The sequence below is a fragment of the Coturnix japonica genome, chromosome 14 (assembly GCF_054131305.1).
Source record: "Coturnix japonica strain WE chromosome 14, WE-NBRP24, whole genome shotgun sequence".
Lineage (NCBI taxonomy): Eukaryota > Metazoa > Chordata > Aves > Galliformes > Phasianidae > Coturnix > Coturnix japonica.
The window spans coordinates 9643945-9666116 of NC_140676.1; the positions used below are offsets into that span (position 1 = coordinate 9643945).

General features: G+C 37.7%; 1 protein-coding gene and 1 long non-coding RNA gene across 13 annotated transcripts in view; one reads left to right on the top strand and one right to left on the bottom strand.

Annotated features, from left to right (window-relative positions):
• Positions 1-1413: 1413 nt before the first annotated feature.
• The window catches only part of SLC12A1 (solute carrier family 12 member 1), a 47145-nt gene continuing 26386 nt past the window's right edge, over positions 1414-22172 (bottom strand). For all 3 annotated transcript variants that reach the window (XM_015872944.3, XM_015872942.3, XM_015872943.3), the window contains 13 exons: positions 21924-22079; positions 20286-20385; positions 20091-20202; positions 17267-17407; positions 15062-15168; positions 14087-14169; positions 11366-11509; positions 8912-9043; positions 8579-8690; positions 7037-7123; positions 5064-5199; positions 3102-3169; positions 1414-2101 (listed from right to left, as the gene is read on the bottom strand). In XM_015872944.3, the coding sequence (XP_015728430.2) occupies positions 1966-2101; positions 3102-3169; positions 5064-5199; positions 7037-7123; positions 8579-8690; positions 8912-9043; positions 11366-11509; positions 14087-14169; positions 15062-15168; positions 17267-17407; positions 20091-20202; positions 20286-20385; positions 21924-22079 (1514 nt within the window). In that variant the 3' untranslated portion in view covers positions 1414-1965. The remainder of the gene's footprint in view (positions 2102-3101; positions 3170-5063; positions 5200-7036; positions 7124-8578; positions 8691-8911; positions 9044-11365; positions 11510-14086; positions 14170-15061; positions 15169-17266; positions 17408-20090; positions 20203-20285; positions 20386-21923; positions 22080-22172) is intronic.
• LOC107318751 (uncharacterized) overlaps positions 10444-22172 on the top strand; it is a 44133-nt gene continuing 32404 nt past the window's right edge. For 7 of the 10 annotated variants that reach the window (XR_014934368.1, XR_014934374.1, XR_014934372.1 and 4 more), the window contains exon 1: positions 10538-10647. This is a non-coding gene — a long non-coding RNA (uncharacterized LOC107318751). Of the gene's footprint in view, positions 10648-22172 lie in introns of all 10 variants that reach the window. The other 3 variants (XR_014934370.1, XR_014934369.1, XR_014934371.1) reach the window with 3 other exon arrangements.

Consider the following 22172-nt stretch of genomic DNA (forward strand, 5'->3'; position numbering starts at 1 on the left):
CCAGGAGGGGAGTAAACTCTTCAAAAGGGCTGACAATAGCAGGACACGGGGAAATGGTTTTAAGTTAAAAGAGGGAAGATTTAGGTTGGATGTTAGGGGGAAGTTCTTCACTAGGAGAGTGGTTAGGCCCTGGAACAGGCTGCCCAGGGAGGTTGTGGATGCCCCGTCCTTGGAGGTGTTCAAAGCCAGGTTGGACGGGGCCCTGGGCAACCTGATCTAGTAAATGTGTATGTTTGGTGGCCCTGCCAGGCAGGGGGGTTGGAACTACATGATCCTTGAGGTCCCTTCCAACCCGGGTCATTCTGTGATTCTGTGTGTGCTTATAGTACTGAAAGTGCCGTTGCTAATGTGTATTGTGCTTTTTCTCTTTTTAGACCTTCTTAGGTCTCACTTTGGGGCAATGTTCCCAATTGACTGAGAATCTGTGGTAGCTGAGAATATTTAGGAAGCTATCCTTGCTCATGTGCATAATTGAATGGCTTAATGCAATTGCATAGTAGCCCGTAGTCCTTCCATATCTTGTGATAAGAGGCTCTTGCAGAAGGTTTAATTAGAGCTTCACTAAACTGTTTTTAGATTAGATCTGCTTATTGTCTGCAATGAGAGATGGAAAGGATGGTGGCCATTGCAGTTCTACAAATGCAGGAGGACCTGACGGCATGTAACAAGCTCCTTTAGTATTGCTGATGTCAGTGTGAAGGATGGCAATAATTTCCGTGTTTTGCAAGTGCAGAATTTGAGGTTTGGTTTGCTCAGAGCTGTGAAGTCTTATTGTATCCAGGAAACTCGTATATCTGTGTCTTGCAGTTAAACTGCAAAGTGATCCTTCACCCTGGTTGTAAATGTGTAAGAAGGGGCAAAGGAAGAACATTAGGAGAAAATATCACTATTTCATACTATGCCTTCAATAGCTGGAGAAAATAAAACATGGATTATTGGACTACATTACCATGTTCTGCTGAATTGCTGCTGCTAAACTTGAAAAATATGAATATCAAGCATTTGGTGTTTTTGGAGATGAAGTACCAGGTCCTCCACAAGTTATGTTCTCATAATTCAAGGAAAGATGGAATCTGAGGCCTGCTTTGTGATAAGCATTTAGTGAAAATCAGGGTCTGCTGGCTTTCCTGGGGCTTAGATTTCCGTTAATCTCTCCAAAGGAGCTGTACTCCTTAATGGTCTTTAATTTAAATAATGCTTACCCATTGGATATAGCTTTCCCCATTAAAAGGAGAATCTACTTCTATTGACAGCTGAAATGATGAAGTGCTATAATGTTGCAGAATAGAAAATAGAAAAATGCACAGCTTAATGGATTTATTTTACTTCAAGTTGATGTATAATGAGTATTATTAAGAAAGTCTAGGAAATATAAAACTATATAAAACTTTATATAAATAAAGAATAACTCAATTCAACTCAGCTAATCAAATTTATTTTGTTCTCTAATCACTTGCATGAATCACTGTATATATTATCCCAAAGTATAATCTCAGATTTTCTTAACTCATAACATTCATAGCAGAAATTGTCTGAATATTTAGTATCTCACTAATTTCCTTTTGAAATTTACATACCACCTTTAGTTATTGCAATCATATATTCCAGTCCATGTCAGAGCTTGAAAATTCATTATCAGCCCTTCTCATATAGAATACATCTCATTATCTATGCAACTTTTTTTGTTTGCAAGTTAATTAGAAACATTTGAATTAACATTGCATTAAATTAGCATTACAATTTAGGTAAAGGCATCTGCTCTAGGCATAGGTTTTAATTTGGCAATATTATAATTAAACAGCACTGTGTGTATTCTGCTTGCTTTATATCACTTTATGGCTCTGACCTAATGGATACCATAGTTTTTTTTCCTCTTGTCCAAGTTGGTGCATTTGATTTTCATTCTCTTTTGTGTTTTCTAGCAACTATGACTGTGCAATTTGGGAGAAGTATTTATTTATAGATTTAAGAATAGAAAGTCAGTACATTCTTGTGGTTGCCCCTGACCATTAAGACTGGAGGAAGGTTCTTGGAGAGAATTTCTAGCCAAGCCATATACAGGTAATCAGACACTACTCCTTTTCTTGCCACTGGAAGACTCCTGTTTGGATGGACAGAAAATCAGTATTAATGTTATTAAGAAACAAGGAGACATGCATTCTCACTAAATATTAAGCATACAATGTTGGCTGTTATGTGCAACTCAGAATGTTCATAATTAGTCTGTAGGATTATTTTCATCTTAGAAAGCACAGAGCTAACACTGGATCTTAATCTTACAAACTCTTGGCTTATCATGGATATTTATAGTGAAAATGAACTGCTTGAGAATATCTTTCTCCCTAATAGGTAAAGAAGCATTTTGAGCACCACAAAGCCCCACACATAGTGAAATGGAAAAACGAAAGGTACAGTGCATGCACTTTTTTTGCAGTTCATCAGTATCTCCTGATGTGTACATACTGTAAGATGGAAGTTTGGATGTGTGATGCCATTTATGGGAAATATTACAGAATCACTCCTACTTTGAGACCCAGTTAAGAGGGCTAAAGAGGTTTATCTCTGCATCAGAAATACTTATTTATTGACTATGTTTAGGAAACTGTCTAAACTTTCTGCAAACTGGTCTGAGAATGATACAAAAACTCATTATTGGTGAGATTTTTCTTTATCATCAGCTCATTCAGTTTCACATAGCTTGAAGTCTTGGCTAACAACTCTATTGATTATGTGCAAACCAAAAGAATCTTTTCTCACACTTCGCATTCTTAATATCTTGGGGGAGAACAGGAGAAAGGAAAGGAAGCATAATGAGTATTTCCTGCAGATGGGTAAGCAGGTGTAATACTCAGCACATAGAGTGGGATGTGAAGGTTACATTTTTGATACATTTTCAGAGATTTACTTGAAGCTATGATGAAGTATGAGGAAAGAGTCATATTTAGTGTAGTCCCAGAGAACTGGATTTAAGCTCTCAAAATATGCTTAATAAGTAGCTTTCCCCTCAGTGAGTTAGTACAAGGTATTTCTGTTGATCTACTCCAGAATCCCTGCTCACATCAGCTTATTCTCCAAATTAAAGATAAAATTGTGCTACTCACAGGACAATGAGGTTAGCAGCCCTCGAATGCTCTTGTAAGAGTTCATTCAAACGAACTTGGCGATAACTCTGTTTAAACCAAAACATGGGTTAAAGAACAAGATTCAGTCAGTCATCTGCAGACCTGCCCATTGCACACAATGTTTTCTCTTACTGCATTGGCAGCTCTGGAAGCCAAGTCTACTCTATGACCCAGAGCTGCCAGAGATAGCAAAATATGAGCCTATCCTAGGATGATGTTCTTGATTTGCCTTGTTACCCAGGAGCCAGAATCATTCACATCTGTTTAAGATTTCCTGGGAATGGAGACTGGTTTATAGTACTGGCACGGTACCATAGTTGGGCCAGACATAGTTTTTAAGTATTTGTTTGGCTGTGTGTTATAGGTGTTTGGGAACTGTTCAGAGAATCTTGTAATATTGTTTGATGGTGGATAATGTACTAATTCTTCTGTTTTCCAGTGCTGGGCTGCAGAGCAGAGGCATTGCAGTGTTAGATGTAGATGCGCCTAAACTGATGTCATAAATTAACCTTTTTCTTTCAGTGAAAGAAAAGGCAACTTTTCAGTCCTTTTTTGAATTGTAAGCATGTTCTAATGTCCTCCATTACATTCCCAGAGCTACCTTACTGCTGGAGCTAACAGGCATGTCTTTCTGGGGGTGTAAGCTAAACTCTTTTTGCTGCTGTTATTTTATAGAGAGATTTAGCCTTTATGATATTGCTGACTACTTTAAACATGAAGGTTTTTGTCTTGGTTCTTTAGTCAGTGACCAGGCAGGACCAAGTTTAACCATGATATAAATATTTGTGTGTTGATATTTATTTTTTTTCTCCTGTTGCATTGTTTCTGCATACAAGTGCTTACATCTGGAAGTCTTTTATTATGGAGGTGTTCTAAGGACGCTCGGGTTTTGATTTATGCCAAGATTGTTTTTCAAAGTTTTCTGCAGGCAGCTGAGTGCTGTAACTTTATGCTGGCTATCAAATCTGCGAAGAGGGTAATACAGTGAGCAGCCAGTCTGCTTCCCAGCTGCTGCAATCAGTGGTATGGTCTGTAATCTTAAATCGCCATTGATTTCAGCTTATGTTAATATGTCAGGCTGTGACCCTTGACAGCTCTGAGCTCTGACTCACAATCCTGGCTCCACTTGAGGAAGTTGCCAGCACCATAAAGCGGAGATAACTAAACTCCAAGTGCACTCAGGTTAATCCAGCAGGAGCCATAAATGAGATTGCTAGATTCGTTCTGTGAGAGTTGCAGCACAACTTGTCTCTTAAGAATGAACCCTTCTCAATAACCTGTCAGCACTGGCCTGATGAAGCCTGGCAGATCACTGCTAAAAAGGTGCATTCCAACAATGTTAAAGTGCATCCCAGTCTCCAATTTACCCAGTGGATCAGCCAGCATAAGCCTTAAAATGTCTCCAAACTGTGGGAGAGTTCCTGCGTTGCTGGCAGGTTTAAACTTAGCTCTGCCACTGAAATAAGAATCTGTGTTAAATTTTGCCTTTTGGGCAAGTTCTTAGAGCTGGTTGTAGGGTCTGGGTTCAACTCTAAATTCCCCAAAGTGGTTAATATTTGGAACTATTCTCTTTTTAAGACGCTCAAACTATAAACAGTGAAACTGTCTAATAAGCCTCTCAGCAGATCTTATTAGCTCAGGCTTAGCACAGTACTCCGGCTTCTGGTTTGGAAGTGGCTTTGAATGTAGGCTGAGCTTCTCAGTGGCCTGGAAGATACTTTGTAAACATGCCAAGGTCTAAATGAGTGCTGAATAAGGCAGTCATAACACACCTCCAGTGTTCACAACATAAATCCAATTTTCAAGTAGAAAATACAGGTTATTATATGTCATGTTTCTAACTTCATATCTCATATTTCGCATTTTCTTACTAATAACTCAAAACATCTGGTCTGAAGCATAAGAATAGGTACAAGAGTAAAAAGGTAGGCAAGGCTTTACCTTTTCTTTGAATGCTTCCAGCTCTGCATCTGTAATTTTCCATGGAGTCTCTCGCTTTAATTTCTCAGCAGTTGTTATATCTTTGCAGCTTTCACGCAGACGATATGGTTCAATCATCTCTTCAAAGAACTTCCAACTGAAACAGGAGTTACAAAGAAGGCCTTGCTTCAGGATACGCGCTAACTTATTTTATAGACACTGTGTATGGCAGGCCCCGCTGACTATAAATGTAGCATAAAAACATGCAAAAACTTTAACTTTTCTTTGCTGCATTATGCCTCAGGTTTTATCTGTACTTCTTCAATATGTTGAGGTAATTTGAGGATGACTAAAAGGTTATTTGAGGATAATGAAACACTGTGTTTAGCCTGTTACAGTTGCAGAAAATTTGCTGCATTTTCCTGGTTATTCAGTTTTCCTGTCACAGATGTAATGAAAAACAGACGATATAAATCTCCTGTAGCAAGGGGTTGAGGGAAATGCTGCCAGTTTGGGGGTTTTTGGTTTTGTTTTGTTGTTGTTTATTTTTCCTGTATGAAGATCAGATTATTCATTTTCCACCTTTTCCACAGTTCCTTGCTCTTAATTTGTTCTTGAAGCTTTTGATTATGTGGAGCAGTTTATCATCCTGCCGTACATCCCTGCTTGTCCATTTGTTGAAAATTTCTGTAATCCCACAGAGACTCCAGGAAGTTTATCTTATGTAAATGCAAATCTGTTTCTGTTTTTGTTTACATATGTGTGTTTTGTATTCCTTGCTATGTGTGGGGAATGCTGGGGCCTAAAAGAATTAAGAGACTAACCTTAGGTTGCACCCCAGCTTGGTGGAAGGCTCTGGAGGGAGAAGAGGAGCCCTTTGACTATGAAGTGTTTATGGACTATTGAGGAAGGGATGGGTTGGAAGAGAGGACGGTAAGATGAGAACGTTCTCAGAGATTTAGGACCAAGAACAATATTATAAATTAGGATTCTGTTGTTCCACAAGCAAATCACTATATGCTTTTGTATGCACAAAATAGAAGAAATAGGCTGTTGCGAGAGAGAGATGCTTTAGAAAGCAGGGACTCTTTAATATATTGTATAATCTCCAATGCATGGAAGGATAAATCTGTAGGTTATATGGGTGAGCAGAGCACCCCTGAGAAAAAGAAAGTGCATTTACCCTTCGCATTGGGCTTTTTTACAACAGTTTCTGAAATAAGGGCTTCTGGTAATGTGTATATGGACGGCATCACTATATAAACTGCCAGAATACAAACCTAGGAAACCAGGAGACATCTGTGAAGGTCAGATAATAATTATTGTTACGATTTTCTATAATTTGCTATGGAGAGCAAAATGCTTAGTAGTGGCACAGACATGAAAACAAGTGTAGCTAATACATTCGGAGGTGGAGTTTCCTGAGCACTATCTTACCAACTTTCTAACTTACCTGAGAACATTAATTCCATACATAAATACAATTTTTTTTAAAAATGCATTTGAACTTCATTATATTTGAGTTATGGGGGTGTATTATAATATTTTTCTCAGGAGAAAGGCAAAAGTATGCTTATTTTTGACCAGAAAGTTAAGTTTACTAATGCATGGTAACATGCAGAAAAGTGAGTTAGCAGAGAAGAGAACTGTGACTGACTGGATAATATGATGTAGTGTATTGCAAACTAATGGATATGAGAAGCCATTATAAAATGCCTGTTAAATGTAGTGGCTCTTAAGTATAATGTCTAGTTAGTCTTCATTAAAATTATGTCTTATCATTGCAACATGAAGAAAAAGGCTGTCTATAGTTTTGACACCTCGAATTGTGATTGTTAAAATGTTATTCTCTTTTCTCCTGCTCTACATACTTGGGAAATGACTGCAATAAAGTGACTGTTATTTCTTCTTCATTTTTAAAAGCTCAACATACAAGAAACAAGCTCTTGATAAATGCCTGCTGCTAAATAATGCATTTTGGTAATGTTTCTTACCTCTCTTTGTTGGGTTTCATATTGATATCACAAATGATATTAATGTCAGCAAATTTTATTCTAAATTTGCTTAGAAGTGAAGCCATCCTGAAAACAAAAGAGATAAAATATTATCACTGTATTTCTGAGTGCCTTGCATCAAAGAGCTCTTGTAAATGAGTTAAGATATCAAATGCACTTGTCTCATTATCTTTAACTATATGACAAAGTACTTTAAATGCCCTAGTTAGTGTTTCAGTTTCCAATTACAGAACTGGATTGATGTGATAGCTTTAGTATAATTTATTTAAATGATGAACTATGAAAATAACAAAATCTGAAGAGTGTTTACATTTTGGAGAAATACATGGAGTGAGAGCAATTCTGGTAGTGTCTGTTCTAGTGAAGACGTGGTGCTGAATGTTGATATGAAATAATTAAAATATTTTAATGTATGCATTTATATTGATCTAATCAAATGTTGTCTTTCCATATTTTCATAACAGAAAATACAGTGCTCTTCTGCACCAGTTAATAGTAGGAATAGTTTACAGCTTTGTGTGCTCATGCAGAGAGTAAAGAATCAGTTATGTCAGTTTTGCCTTTGGAATAAGTATGGTTGGGGGAACTCCTATATTTATTTCTTTTTTTTCTTTTTAACAAACGTGTACATATCTGTTCTATTTAAGGATTAAGGATGTTAACTTTAGGGTAGTTCTTACAACTGGCAGTACCACAGCAATGAGGAGGAACTCTATTCTGTTAAGGCTTCCTTTATGTGAAAGCAAAACCTGTGGCAGCTGTCTTGATGGGGCACAGTGCTGTATTCCTAGTGATACTGGCTAAATTCTTACTCCTGTTCTTGCATCTATCTTGCCTGCTTTCCACTGGAGTTTTAAATGGAGATGACTAACTACATAGGACTAATATTTCTTTAAGAAGCAGCATCCGTCCCAGATTTTCATCCTAAATTGCCTACTTCAGCTAGGAGTGAAATGGCTGTGCCTCTAGTGTGTAAACTGCTTTAGAAGGAAAGGTTCTACATATACAGTGATGATAATAAGCTTATATGAGTACCTTTCATTTGCTTGAAGGCAATCTAGACTTCTTTAAAAAGTTAACTAAGTTGGTCTTAAATTGATTAACTTGATCTTTACCTTCCTTACAATTATATTCTCATGGGTTATGTGCAACTGTATATGAGAAGCATCACGTGCAGTTTCGCTTACTGTTAACTAGATAATCTCATGTAAATCCCATAAGACAAAGGATGATCTCGTTACAGTGAGCAGAGTGCTCTTCTCAGAGAAGGCAATATGAGCTGTTAATGGGAAAATATCTGGATGCGAGTTTTCTTTGGTAATCACCAATTACACTGAGTCTTAAGGGTCATGCCATAAACTCAGCATCTTTCTGTAGGGTACTTATGTTTTTCTTTTAGAACTGCATGTGCTACAGCAAACCAGTTGTGCTGAATAATTCCAGCTTCCTGCTCATATAGGCGGAGCATTATGTTCCTCAATTCAAACTCTTTAAACAGCGAGGCAAAGTAGGTATATTTACACTAGTTTTTCTTCTTCAATCCTATTGACTTTTCCTCCAGTGAAGATCCTTAATTTGCAGTTTTTCCACTTCTTCCTGATAGTTAGAATGTAAGGAATTAGGATTGTTAGACCTAGACAAAGATAAAAATTGCAGGAAGACAAAATTAGTGCATTGTATGGTAAAAATGCTGTCCTTAGCACTGCCAGTGCTGGAGATGCTTTTTGTCTGTTTAAAGTATTTCCAGATAAACTTAACTACATAATTGCAAAACAATTTTGTGCAAATTCCCAAACGTTTTTGCATGGTAACATAGAAATCGCTCTTCCTGTGGTTCTTACATTAATTCCTTACCTCCATCATCAAACAGCCACCAAATGTCAATTGTGCCTTTTCCTTGTTTCTTTTTAAATTGAGTGCTGGCTTCTAGAAGCTTCTGGTTGAATTCTCCCATATGCATTGACTGTACTGTGTTAATGGTGCTCTCTGAAATGAGAAAGAGAAGATGAGGCAGGGTTTCTGAGAAGCTGAATAGCTGTAGGGAGCCATTGAAGAAAAACATCTGGACTTTTTTTGTCACATTCACTGTATTTTATTTTTTTTTTTTCAATTCCTTTTACAAAAGTAAAGGAGAAAAAAAAATGTGAAGTTTTGTTTAACTTTGCTGTAGTTCACCTTTTACTTAGGAGCAAGCTGTATGTTTGGGTTTATCTAAACTCAGCCAATTGCTTCTCTAACCTGGCATGGTTCTATGATGTTCACCTTCAGATTCTAAAGGTGTTAAACTAATTGATTCCTCAGATCTGTGAGTGCTTCTACAAACTTATGGAAGTAGCATTGACTGTTGTCCTCGTAAAGAACAAGAACTCATCTTCCAGAAATGTGTGGTTGCCTTCTGTTGCCTGAATCAGGGTGGGAAACTAGAAGAATACCTGTTTGCTGTCCTGTGGATTTGTTTTCTTCTATTAGTCTGTCTTGTTAAAAATTCAACGGATGTGAAGTATTTGTTTAAAGACTTGACCTGCTTCTGCTATAATACCTATACTCTAAAACTAGGTAAGTTGACAACACAAATAATATGGACTCCTAATATACCAGAACACACACAGGAAACAAAGCTTTTGTAATAGTGTGTCACTAGATTGTAATGTCTTCAACAGGTTTATCTTATTATTTGTTCTCTGGATCTTGTTAACTGTCCTAGATTTTACTGGTACTGAATAGATTTTAGAAATAAATACCTATTTCTTGGTGTTTGCTTTGTTTACAAGCTTATCTGTCTGTTGTAAAGTACAGAATTTCATAAAATGAACAGTAAAGACAAAGAGCTAATTGGTTATAGCTTGAACACGTTAGATTAAGACTAGAAGGCAGAAAACATAAGCATGGATGGCAGCTTCTGTGTGCTTGAGAGGGTTGATATTAACTGAAAATAAACTTTGCTTTCTACTCTTTGCTTGGCTGTTGTTGAAAGCTATGGTACTGTCTATGCACTAACAGCATCTCTAATTCCATCTTTTGAAGCCTGTGGTTTTAGTACTGCTTCTCTTCCAATGACTTAAAAAAAGACAATGTCAGAACAGTATTATAAATGGAGCAGACAGGCTTCTGTGGAGATTTTACTTTGCCAGATTGCTTTGTTCTGTTTCCTATATTTCTAAAGCATGTACACAGCAGTTCTAAAGAAGCTGTGGGCTTTCCTCTACAGTTGTAACGTTTGTGCTGGAAGGTGCAGCAACTCTGGGGATGATGAGAGCTTAAGCAAAATGAAGACACAGGAATATTGACATAATTTATCTCAAATATAGAGCCAAAGCATGTTACGTATTTTATACCTTTCTGAACTAAATAAGCAGGGTATTTGAAGAAAGGGTGCATTTCTTGGCTTTTTTTTTTTTTTTTTTTTTAATAAAAATATATTCTACTGAAGGCTGCAAAATGAAGTCTGAGAAGTAAAGAATAACAACATTTTGTGTTTTCAGTCTGTGGATCTTCTTGATACCTCCAGGAGCTGCATGCACAGCCAGATGTAATAGACTCTGCAGGTGAAAATTCTGAAAATACTTATCTGCATACCAGCATAGCTTCAGGTGGGTCATTATCATTGCAGCCTGGCAATTCTGAAATGAGACCTTTAATTTTGTCTGTACTTCTGTCTCATTTTACTATATCTGAAGTGTAATTCTGATTTCATAAGCTGTACATTTATGTTGTGTTAATTAGTTATTTTACCACATGCTGTATATGTATTTTCAGTATTTTTACCATTTTCATTTGTACATTTCTGTGAAATTATGCTTAGAATATAGACTATTAGTGCTGTTTTTACCTGTTTTCCAGCTGGATAGTGTGTGTGTGTTAATGTTGAACAAAATGGGATTGCTTCATTACCTGAGTGTGTTGCACATACTCCTGTTTTCTATAGAGGGGGAAGAAAGTGTCTTTATTTAAAAAGAAAAAACACCTGTATAAAATAAGACTTGATCTGTGTTTCTTAAACATTAATAATTACATACTATTTTTGACGGATGGACTTTTCAACTGAGAGCTTGTTTTTATACCTATGTAGCAAATGGGAGCAGGCAGGAGTTGTGTTGTACAAGGTAGGATCTTCTACCTCAGGAGGATGTGCTATTCTGGACTATAGTGTGGCTGCCAAGGTATGTTTGCAGGGAAGGGCCTCATCCCAGGAGCTTCTGTGTGGCTCAGGAGCTTTGGCCTTGGAGCTGAAGTCCAGTTTTTGCAGAGTGTATATCGAGAATGTGATGACTTGAAGTGTCAGGGAGAAGTTCTCCTTTTGAAACTTACCGTTTTTCATTTCGTGTTTTGTGATATTGAGCTTTCTGGCTTTTCTGAAGAATCCACAGATGCCACTTTTTTCTTCTTCAAATTCATTTTCTTTAATTGTAGCTTCCAGTGCCAGTCTCTCCTGCTCGAGCTTCTCTAATTCCTCTGTATATTGGAAAACATAAGGGAATCGTGAACACATCATTTTCTAATTTAAATAAAATCACTTATTTCAATAATAGTAATGTTATAATTGCTCTTGTAGCTCATAATACAAAATGTAAAGCTGCTGGGAGAAAAGTCTTTAAGTACTTTGTTCTTGTACCAGTAGGGAAGAGGAAACTGAATTAATCTCTGGAATCCTTAGCATGGAGTGTCCATGCCTTTTGCAGCAGTGGTGTGTACTAAAGTGCTAGTTAAGTCTTCTCATAATTCCTTTTCCAGGCCAAAATCAGTATTACTGTATTTCATGGTCACCTGAAGTACACTATGTATTTGGTTATGTTTATGGGCTGTTTTTATAAAGGAAACTCTTTAGGAAAGCTGTTTTCCTAAAGTGAGAAAGCTGATTTATTCAGTTTAAGCCCTTGGGCCTCTGGTTTAAGAACAAGGCTGCATCAATTTGAACTCAAGATTCATGGAAAAATGTAAGGATACTGAATATGCGATCAGTTTCAATGCTGAAATATTTCTTATTTATGTTTTTTAGCATTTGCTGCAAAGACTTAAGATTTAGCTGAACAGCTCTATAAATTCAGTAGTGTAAAATATAATTCTATCTTACACAATTAGACTTCTGCTGAGGAATAAGTACCATGTGTTATTGCGGAATATGTTATGGTGAAGAGCTAATTAATATGATACAAGCATTTACCTGCAGAAGGCTTTTATCAAGAGGGAGGGATGCCTGTTTGAGTTGTGTGTGGGCTAAGAATGAGGTAAATTTTAGGATTTTTTTTTTTTTAGTTTTAAAAACAAAGAAAAAACCTGATCAGCTAGACGTCATAAGCACTGCTGGCACTCTCAGTTGTCAGCATAAATGAATATAATTTCTTTTACTTTATAATCCATGACAACCATATGCTTCTAATTATTAGAGCTGATGATAACCACTAACTTAATGGTTATTCAAAAATAGATTTTCAGTTTCCCTCTTGAACAGAATTTCATAGCAAATAGAAAATAATCATTTTTTTTCCACTTCAGAGACTGCATCTGATTCAAAACACTTCTGTATATTTGAGGATTTTTTTTTCCTCTGTTGTTTCTACCTCTTTCTCATTTCTACTCTTTTAACAATTGGTACTTGCTAATAGTTTCACTCACTGGTATTTTAACTAATGTATTTATTCATGAGTCAGTTTCTGACTTATGGCATGCGAAGTGGATAGGAAGTTCTATTGTAGGTGTTACAGCAGATGAGGAAAGCATAAATCTTTTTGGGCTATTTTCTTAAGGTCTTGTTTTGTACTGCTGCTCTCCATCCATATCAGGCTGCTAGGGTGAACATTCGTGTGTGTGTGTGTGTGTATATATATATATATATATATATATATATATATGTATATATATAAAGGTTTTTCTGGATCGTTTTAATTCTTAGGTGATTTGCTTTGGAGGGCTGCCTTATCCTAGAACCCATCCTCTTTGGAGGGAGGGAGAAAGGTTGGACAGGAGCTAGATTCAGTTTCATTTAGCTGAGTTAGGATTCCTATGTCTTTTCCGGGTGTTATTTCAGCAGCCGGGAGCATGGTCTGTCAGCAGCTCAGGGATGCTGTGGGAAGAAGCTGGAGGCAATTTGCAGCAGGCGGCAGCAGAGAGTCGCCATTCTCCTTTCCTATGAGCATCCAGAGAGCATCTTGTCTATAGATATCATCTAACTTGTAACACGAAATCTTTCTCTGGTGAGGAGAACATGGGACACTGGGAGGAACCTCCAGGTTTTGGTTGTATCTGTCTGCTCTAGTAGACAAGCTTATAGAAAGTGGGAAAGTTATCATACTGAAAACATAATTATTGTTCTAATGGGGTCCCTAAATGGAGCCGTTCCCTTCCCAGCATCCATGAAGAACCAGTAGGACTCTTGTGTCCCAAAGAGGAAAAACAAGGCCAGCACTGTATGTCATTCTTGAAAGCCCTTTGTTTAGATACAGCTGTCTGCTTTCTCTCTACATTTTCAACCCATATGACCCCTGAACTGCATGGGGAAAGGTTTTCCCACCTCTTGAGGGGTATGTACTGCTAATCTAAGGAAGAATGAACAAAAAAGTGGAAAGGAGGGTTGATGCTTCCTGGTGATCTCAAGATTTTTGTGGCTTTCTGGGTCACTGAAAGCACAGCTTCCCAATTCCCAGCAGCCCAGAGGTGTCAGGTAGGCACTGAGGAAGATGTGTCAAAAGTAGGAAGCAGCTATGCTGCACAGTGACAGGTTGCTCTGGCATGGCATGATTTTCCTGCTTTAGCTTGTGCCTGTACCAGAAGTGCTTTGGAAGCTGAGTTCTCTGGTGTGCACAACTTTGTGAGGCTTGGCCTTCTCTGTAACTGTCAGTGGACATTGGCTTTAGCGAGGATTTTTGGCAGAATTGAAAGAGCAGAAGCAATGAGGAACTGTAGAGGTTACATGTGTAGAAACTACTCTAGAAACTGGGTGGTGACACTAAATGCATTCATCAATCTTCCTTGTGCAGAACCTGTAACAACTGTGCATGTGAAATACAATTCAGATGTTGATATAACACATACCTTGAACCTGGAGAACCTGAGATATATCAAATCCTTGGCTAATTCTGACAATAATGGTGCCAAGTTCAAAATCAAAGGCATCACTGCAAAAGAAGAGAATATATACTTTTGTATCGTGTGTGTTGGTGAGGGAAAGCTACCTTGAGCATCTGCTCAAGTGTTAGTGCTCAGTGGGAGTTATTACTGCCATGTGCTGGGCTGTTCTGGATTAAATTGCCGGAAGTATTGTCCAAGGTTAAGTATTATTCTATAAACAATCTTCATTTAAAAAAAAAAAGAAAAAAGGTAAGAGTACTACCACTGGGTATGGGAAAAGATAGGCTATTTCTTAAAAAGGGTCTTTCATACAATGCTTTGTAGGAGGTAGGTTGCCAGTAGGTAGTTTTTTCTCCCTGCTCTGAGGAAATAACAAAGCTGGGGTGGGTTTTGCTGCAGCTTTGCAGGTGAATTTTGAGCAAGAATCCAAGAAGACTGTTTCTAAATGACTGTTTCTGGCTAAATCCCAACCCACAGAGCTGCTGAGCCTTTGGCACACAAGAGATTTGATGCAAGGCTCTTTCTCTGTCTCCTAGGCTTAAAAGAAGAATTCCATGATGTTCTCTTATTCCCTAAGTATGTGCATTACGGTTGTTTTTCACTGAGCTCCTGCCTATGGAAAAAAAAAAAAAAAGAGGAAAAAAAAAAAAAAAGGGGAAAATATAGTTCTGCAAAAGCACTGCTGACAGCACTCCAGCTTCTTTATGTAACGTTGTCAAGCCACATAATCTCTGTGCCAGATGTTTGCTAAGCAGATCTCACTAGGTGCGTGGTGAAGCCATGGAGCTATTTGAAATGAACAGGAACTTCTGTTTTAGAGCTAGTATTTGTGAACCCAGATCTCTAGGTATATTCATTGTTTCTACTTGTTGAATTCTGTGTGGAAATGCTCCAGAATAGAGGGAGTAAAAAAGGGGATGATGCTGATCTGTTACTTACTGTATAACACCCACATAGTTTTCAACTTGTGTGACAGCAGCGTTTCTCCAGTCCTTCTTAAATCCAATCACCAAGGTATTTGGTTTCATTCTACCCAATCCTGAGGCCTGTCAATATTAAAACACTTCTTGAGAACATACACACACATGCTCTTACTGTAAATGAGAAGTAATGGTGAAAGATAACTGAAGTAATGTACTGGGGAAGCTTGTGACTAGATTGCATTTCATGAATGTCCTTCATGCTCATACCCGTGTAAAAAGATTAGCTCTAAATCATTCCAACTAAAAATGATTTTCAGATGTCAGAAATGTAGTTTTGCTAAATTAGCATTCATTTGCATTTCTTCTGACATGATCTTATTAAAATGGTTCAATAACTTGGAATCAAGAGAGAGTTCAAGTGCTGTTTGTACGCTCATTCTAACGTAATAGCATAAAGCTTTTTCCAGATTTGGAATACCCAATAGATGGCCTGTCTTCTTTTTAAACACCTCAGATATGCAGAGAAGGCATACCCCCTTAGTAATCTTTTTTTTACCTTGGGATTACAGACTGTTTCTATTCTGTTTGTTATATTCTTTCCAAAGGATTGTCTATCCAAACTAGCTGGGCATGCTTTATAGATAAAAGTACAACTTATAAGAACAAATGGTTTGTCAAGATATTAGATTGTCCCCAAAACTGAGTCTGAATGCTAGAGCCCCCCAAAATAAGGGCTATCAGATCTATATTCAGGTAACTTAACTCTCACAGAAATCTAAGTACTCAGTGTATGGGGAACTTCCAGGAGGAGACCCACAGATACACCAGCTTATGAAGTTACTACCCTAGCCTATTTTTACTGTATGTAAAAAGAAAATAGGTAGAAATGTAGAGTCTTGGAGTTTGTTTTCATGAGGACTGCTCCAAAGCTCATCCCTCCTATGTTAGTACATTGGCCCACAGGAGGCAAATGGTGGTGGTACAGCAGTAGAAGCTGAACCTTCCTGCTGATATTTCATTACATGTTGTTGCTGTGCAACAGATGACAGTAGAGGGGCAGTCTGGTAAAATGGTGTTTGACATGGAAGTGCAGATAAAGCAAAGGCGTGGAATTGAATTCCCCCTTGCTGAAAAAAATTGCACCCATTGACATTCACTGACACTTGCTGAACACTTATGAAGACCAAACAGTGGAGGTGAGCATAGTGAGGTGGTAGGTATATTGAGAAACAGAATCTTGTAGCTGAGAATTTGCTCTAATAGTGTAACTGTGCTCTTTGCATCAGTTGTGGTTTCCATGGAAGCAAAAAGGCGGTATTACTTTCAGAACAACTGCATGATAGAATAGTACTGTTGCATTTGCATTGCTTTAAGCAATTGACTGCTTGGCAAGCCAATACAGATGTCCTTAGGATATCATAGTGATGATAAAGTTATCCTTTTGTCTGCTGGAAGGGAATTATATGTGGCTTAAATAGTAACAGAAAGGGAATGACCTGACTATGACAGTTCTCAGAAGCATTAGAGGGATCTCCTACTGAGACAGTACATAAACTGACGGTGAAACATCATCATAGAATGAATTTTCTCTACGTTTTGTGTCAGTATCTACATATTTAAATATTCAGATTTATGAGAGAGAGGGAGATGGTAAATACAAAGACAGTATCTCTGTGCTATTTTTATTGAAACCATTTTAAGTTTAAAAATTTAATTTAAATGAACTTTTGGAAGTGGTCTGTTGTATTCTTAGAATAGGAGAAAAATACTGCATGCTTATTTAGGTAGCCTTTGCTTTTAAGCATTTGGTTTTTTGTTTCTTTGTTTATTACACAAAGATTTCAGTGAGCACAGTAACATTCTTAGTTACTTAAACTGTTGTGTAATGCCAAGCAATCAAATTGATTTAAAATGTATCACATGAGAGCTGCGCAGAGATTCATATTGTTCTGTAGATACCTATCTCACACTTTTTAAATAATCCTGTTTTGTTCATTTAGGAAAGAATCAGCCACCCTAGTCTCATAATTCCATAGTCCAGAACTATATCTTATTATGAAATAACCTGTGTTATAAATATATGTACCCTCAGAATGCCCTCTCTATTTACAACATTTTCCATATATACATGGGATTTCTTAACAAGCAAACAGAAATGCTTCCCATAAAAGGATGCTTTGATGTATCACTCTTGTGTGCGTTCTGTAAACAAAAAGCTTACTTGAAGAAGACTTTTGACTCCATCTCTGAAGCTGTCAGCTGCCACTGCTGCATAAAAGGCTTTTCTTTTGTTCTTTGTAAGCCAGGCCTGCTTTTTTGCCATGCCACTGTTCATCTCCTTAACACACAGCTTGCGTGGTCCCTGCATGATACAATAACATATTACTAAGAAAGCTTTGTAGTGTACATCATAGAGTGATTTTTAAGGTGTTACCTAGTCTGCTGTGGGACTGAATGGAGAGAGTAAAAAAAAAAACCAAAAAAAACCAACAAAACATTTCCAAAAAAAGAGTTCACAGGGATTCAATACTTTGAAAAGAGCTGTACTGTTGTACTAACAGGATTCACATTCTTCTCAAGAAGGCTGAGGCTGTTAGTATTACTTAAAAACAGTGATTCCGACAGAAAGAGGGACTATTCTGGGCTGCGATGTCTTAGAAAAATATCGAAGTTATGATGAAGAATCTAAGAGTGAATAAACTCCCTCCCTCACTTGATGATGTAAACAAAGCTCAGCAGATCTCAATGCACATTGTTATGCTACTACCTGTTAATAAAAAGACAGTGTTGTTGCAGTACAATTAGAGGTGTAAATGCATTTGTTGTCAGGTCCTTCCAGTGGTCATCCACTAATTTAATGGGACAAGATCCACCTCTGTATTCAAGTCACGAGACCTGGTACGCTGATTTATCAGTGGAGTATGTGTTGGCAGTTGGTACCCCAAAGAATCTGGCCCAGGGAAGATGTCAAGTTTGTAAGCAAGGTATTTAGAAAGACAGAGAGGAGGGTGGGAGCATTTATCTGAAACTTAGTTGATTTCAAAAATCTGTGCTCTTAAGCTTGAGATTAGGGTTTGTGAGGCCTGGTTTATTCTCTTTCATCTTGTCTTTAGGAAGCTGAAGCAGTAGTTTTGCTCTTCTGCAGTGAAGATGAGACTCAGAGAATTACATTCAGGAGGCTCATATACTGGCTTTGGAATGTTATTGGTGGGATTAGTAGTCTTTGTTTCCCATGGAAGAATGGAAGAGTGGAGTTACAAACTCTGGAAGTGTGTCCAGCAGACAGAAGTAGTAATGAGACATGTCACAAGACATGACACAGTTGACTTGGAGGCACTTAGAATACCCTCTTTGTTTCCTTGTATGCAACTCAGGGAGTGGTACCAATTTGGTTCATCACAAACAGGTAGCTTAGAACTTTAGTTTGCTACAGAGACTCGTTTTATGCAGAAGTTGTTCCTTCGCTCTTTTTTAAATCTCTGTTTCTGAGGATGCTGACAAGCTGCCATTTTGATTCCAAAGGAACAGAAAAATGAAAGAAATTGTTAAAAGCTTCGCACAGTACAAAACTAGAAAGGCTCTTAAATTCATGCTCAGGAGACTGTATTTCAAAATTCATATGTAAATCTTTCACATTTAAAATAACTTATTATATGGTAGCTTCTCCTGACAAGCTAGAAAAGCTAAGGAAGATTTAGGAAGGTTCCCGGTCATGGCTCTTTCTGGAGCCCTGCAGGCTTCTTTGGCAGTAAGACATCTCACAAGCTTGTACAGTATCAGCAAACTGCTTCTAAGTGCTTGGCATTCCCACTCCCAGGAATTTTATTATTTGCTTGCCATCACAGTTTTGCAATTTATGAAGGTTCACCGCGTCACGATATTATGACTAACCAAATTAAATTTACCTTGTGTTAATGGAGAAATAATAATAGTAAAAAATGCTTATGCTAGCTAAATAAATGTAGTTGTTTGTTGTTTTTTTTTTAAATAGACTACAGTGAAGTCTTAGTTTTATGTAGGAAGTGCTAATAGTAGAGAAACATCTGATAAATCAGGAAACATGCTGAAACACAACTTTATAAAACTGTTTAGTTTCAGGATGTTGCTGGGTTCGATTCTGTACTTAGTGGATGCAGGAGAGGCTACAAGTAATTACAGTACAAAGGGATTAGAGCCATTCACTTTTTATAGATTCGTTCAGTTTGGAAAGAGTCACATGTAGCTCTTCTATAATCCCTTTCTTCAAAGTGACAGCATCAAATGAATTATTCTTATACTCGTGGAAGAATACATTATCTTGTCTGGGCTGGTTCTGTGTATTAGATTCTGCAGCACGTTTTGGTGCCATGAGGCTTTTTTTCCCCCTCAAAAGGTTGTTGTAATATTTAAAATATATCTTCTCTTCTACACTAGAGCCCATCTATTTTAGTTCTGTCCTAATGAGAGTCTAGGTGATCATCCTTTAAAGTTCATAATTTCCTGTCTACTTAGAGCTAGAATATACTTTGGTTCTAAGAAGATCTAAGAAAAGCGTGTTTATCCTCAAAAATTAGCTTTGTTACAGTTTTGGAGAAACCACTGCACAGAGATCTGAATTACGTGCCAAATCCCAGTGCTGCACGTCAGTGACAAAGCTGGAAATATAGCTTAGTTAATTTGACTCTTCTGCTGTATTCCTGACAGAATCCTGCCTCCCTAATTTTCTTTTACATTTTAACCTTACTGTATCCATTCAAATATATATATATATATATATGTCTTGTAATGCTTTATTTTTTCAAACCTTTATCATTTTTGGTCCGTCTGCTATGAACTCTGAAATGCATCTCAATGAGGCATTTACCAGCAGGCTCTTTATCAGCCGATAGCTCTCTTGTCAAGGCTTATGACAAAATTCATTCTCAGTACGAATCTTTTCCACGGTCTGCATAGAAGCCCATCAGCACCAGTGGGAACATTGTGTGCCAAGTGAGAGTGGAATGTGTAATGGGGATCCGCAGCACCCACTGGTGCTGAATTTTCAGATTTATATGAGTTGACCTTACCGTGTACACTTCACAACAGATGCACAGCCCATTGTTCTTTGTGAAAGTGTGCGTGATGTCTAGCAGAGCAGGCCTGATCATAGGAGCTCCTGTTAATGCTATGCACTGGGGTCTGTAAGGAGGGAAAAGGTTGTATTTAATTGGTAGATGTACTTATTCTGAATAAACCATTCTATTTTTCACTGGAAATCTTACCTGAAGTTTTTCACGTGATCTTCCACTGTAGTTAATGCCAGCGCACTATCTAAGGCCTTAATATAGCAAAGAGCCTGTGTAGAAGAGCCCCAATTTACTTCTGCATATAATAAAGACAAATAATGCATGTTAAATCATGGGCTTTTCTCTGCTCTGTTTCAGAGTCAGCAGTCATGTTACCCCTGAGCCAAAGCAGAGCATATTCTGTTGTGCTTCGTAGATACAGATCTATCATTCTTTGTGCTTCGTGAGAATAGGTTTGGTTATGCAAACATACAAATAAATCATGTCATTCTTTTAATGTAAATCATAAGCAATATTTTTCCTCTGCTCAGTAAGTGTTTTCTTCTCAGCTTCATAGAGTTTGTACCCTTCTCCCATGTATAAAATGGACAATGCCAAGTAATGCATTTGGTGTGTAACTTTAGGAAGTTCAAATTAATCCATTAGGAAGCATCGTGACCAGCTCCAATTAGTTCTGTTCTACTATATGGCTCAAAAGTTGCTTTCCAGAACCAATTTTGGCATACATATCCTTTCTTCTCTATTGTACAGCCATTTGGTGGAGGAGATAGATGAGAAACAACTTTTGAGGAATATTAGACTGTTCTGAACCACTCAGTTGCTGGTAGGTGAGTACTGAACAGAAGTTATTCTCCTTGGGGAGCTGGAAATTCATAGCTTTTGTACAGTGTCTTCAGTGAATTTAACCAGACCTTAAGCTGCTACTTTGCAGCAAGGACATTGCAGTATACTAGGAGAAGGACAACAGTCTTCAAATGCCTTTCTGACACTGTCTTTTCACAGATGATTCCCTCCCGCTGATGATGTTTACAGGAAGAGATCCACATACAATCTCAATAGGTATGAGAGCAAGCGGAAGTAGAGAAAATTGAGTAAAAGAAAACTTAGGCACAGACCAGGTGCTGCTATCCCAAGATGGGCAGTGAAAGTACATCTTATGTTAGGAAACTCATCTTTTTTCTTTGAGTTATTTATTCTACCAAACAGGTAAATCAGATGGTTAGCGCTGAAATCTGAACATGGGTTAATTTAGAAAAAAAAGACTAAATGGTCTCGTACTGATGCTGTACTACATTAGTGCACTGCTCCCAACTTGCTACTAACTAATCTTTTTCAACAGTAAAATGTTCCTATCTTTCTTAATTTAGGGAGAAATTATAGGAAGGCCGTGGAAAATGGTCCGTTCACAAATAATGCAGCTTGTACTTTTGTTGTATAATGGGCAGCAAGTTTCTCTTTTGAGTGATGGTCCTAGATGAGACAGCTACGAGCACAGCAAAATCCAAGCAAGTTTTTGTGAATGGGTGGAGAAAAATCATAAGTAGTAGTAATGCAAAAGCCCAAATTCAGTCTTATTGAAGATGCGGGAGTAAACTGATGTACTGGGATGTTTGTACAAAGCCCTGAACCATCTTTGAAATGAGTGTTAAACAGTCAAAAGTTCACCAGGATATTGTCTTACTCTATGTAAAGTGGGGTTTAATGTGGTAGTCGGGCTTTCTTCTAAAGGATTGTGTTGAAGAAAGAGGAAGGTCTGTTTCTATAAGCAGAATTAATGCTGATAAAGTCCAGTGAGGCTGCTTAACATACACAAAATAAGTCTCATGGCCTTACCTGGTTTCTTATATGTTACGTAAATATATAGAAAGAGTTCAATGACGTAAGTGATGAGAGCTGCCCACCAGTTGATGACAAACATAACGCCACAGCACAACAGGGCTCCGAAAAGTGATATCCACATGTTATAATATCTGAATGCAGGTCTCCAACCTGTATAAAGAGAATAGAGGGAATTGAAAATGTAGAAAATACATTGAGCAAATGGCACTCCATTGACTTTGCACATACGGACCCACATGCAGT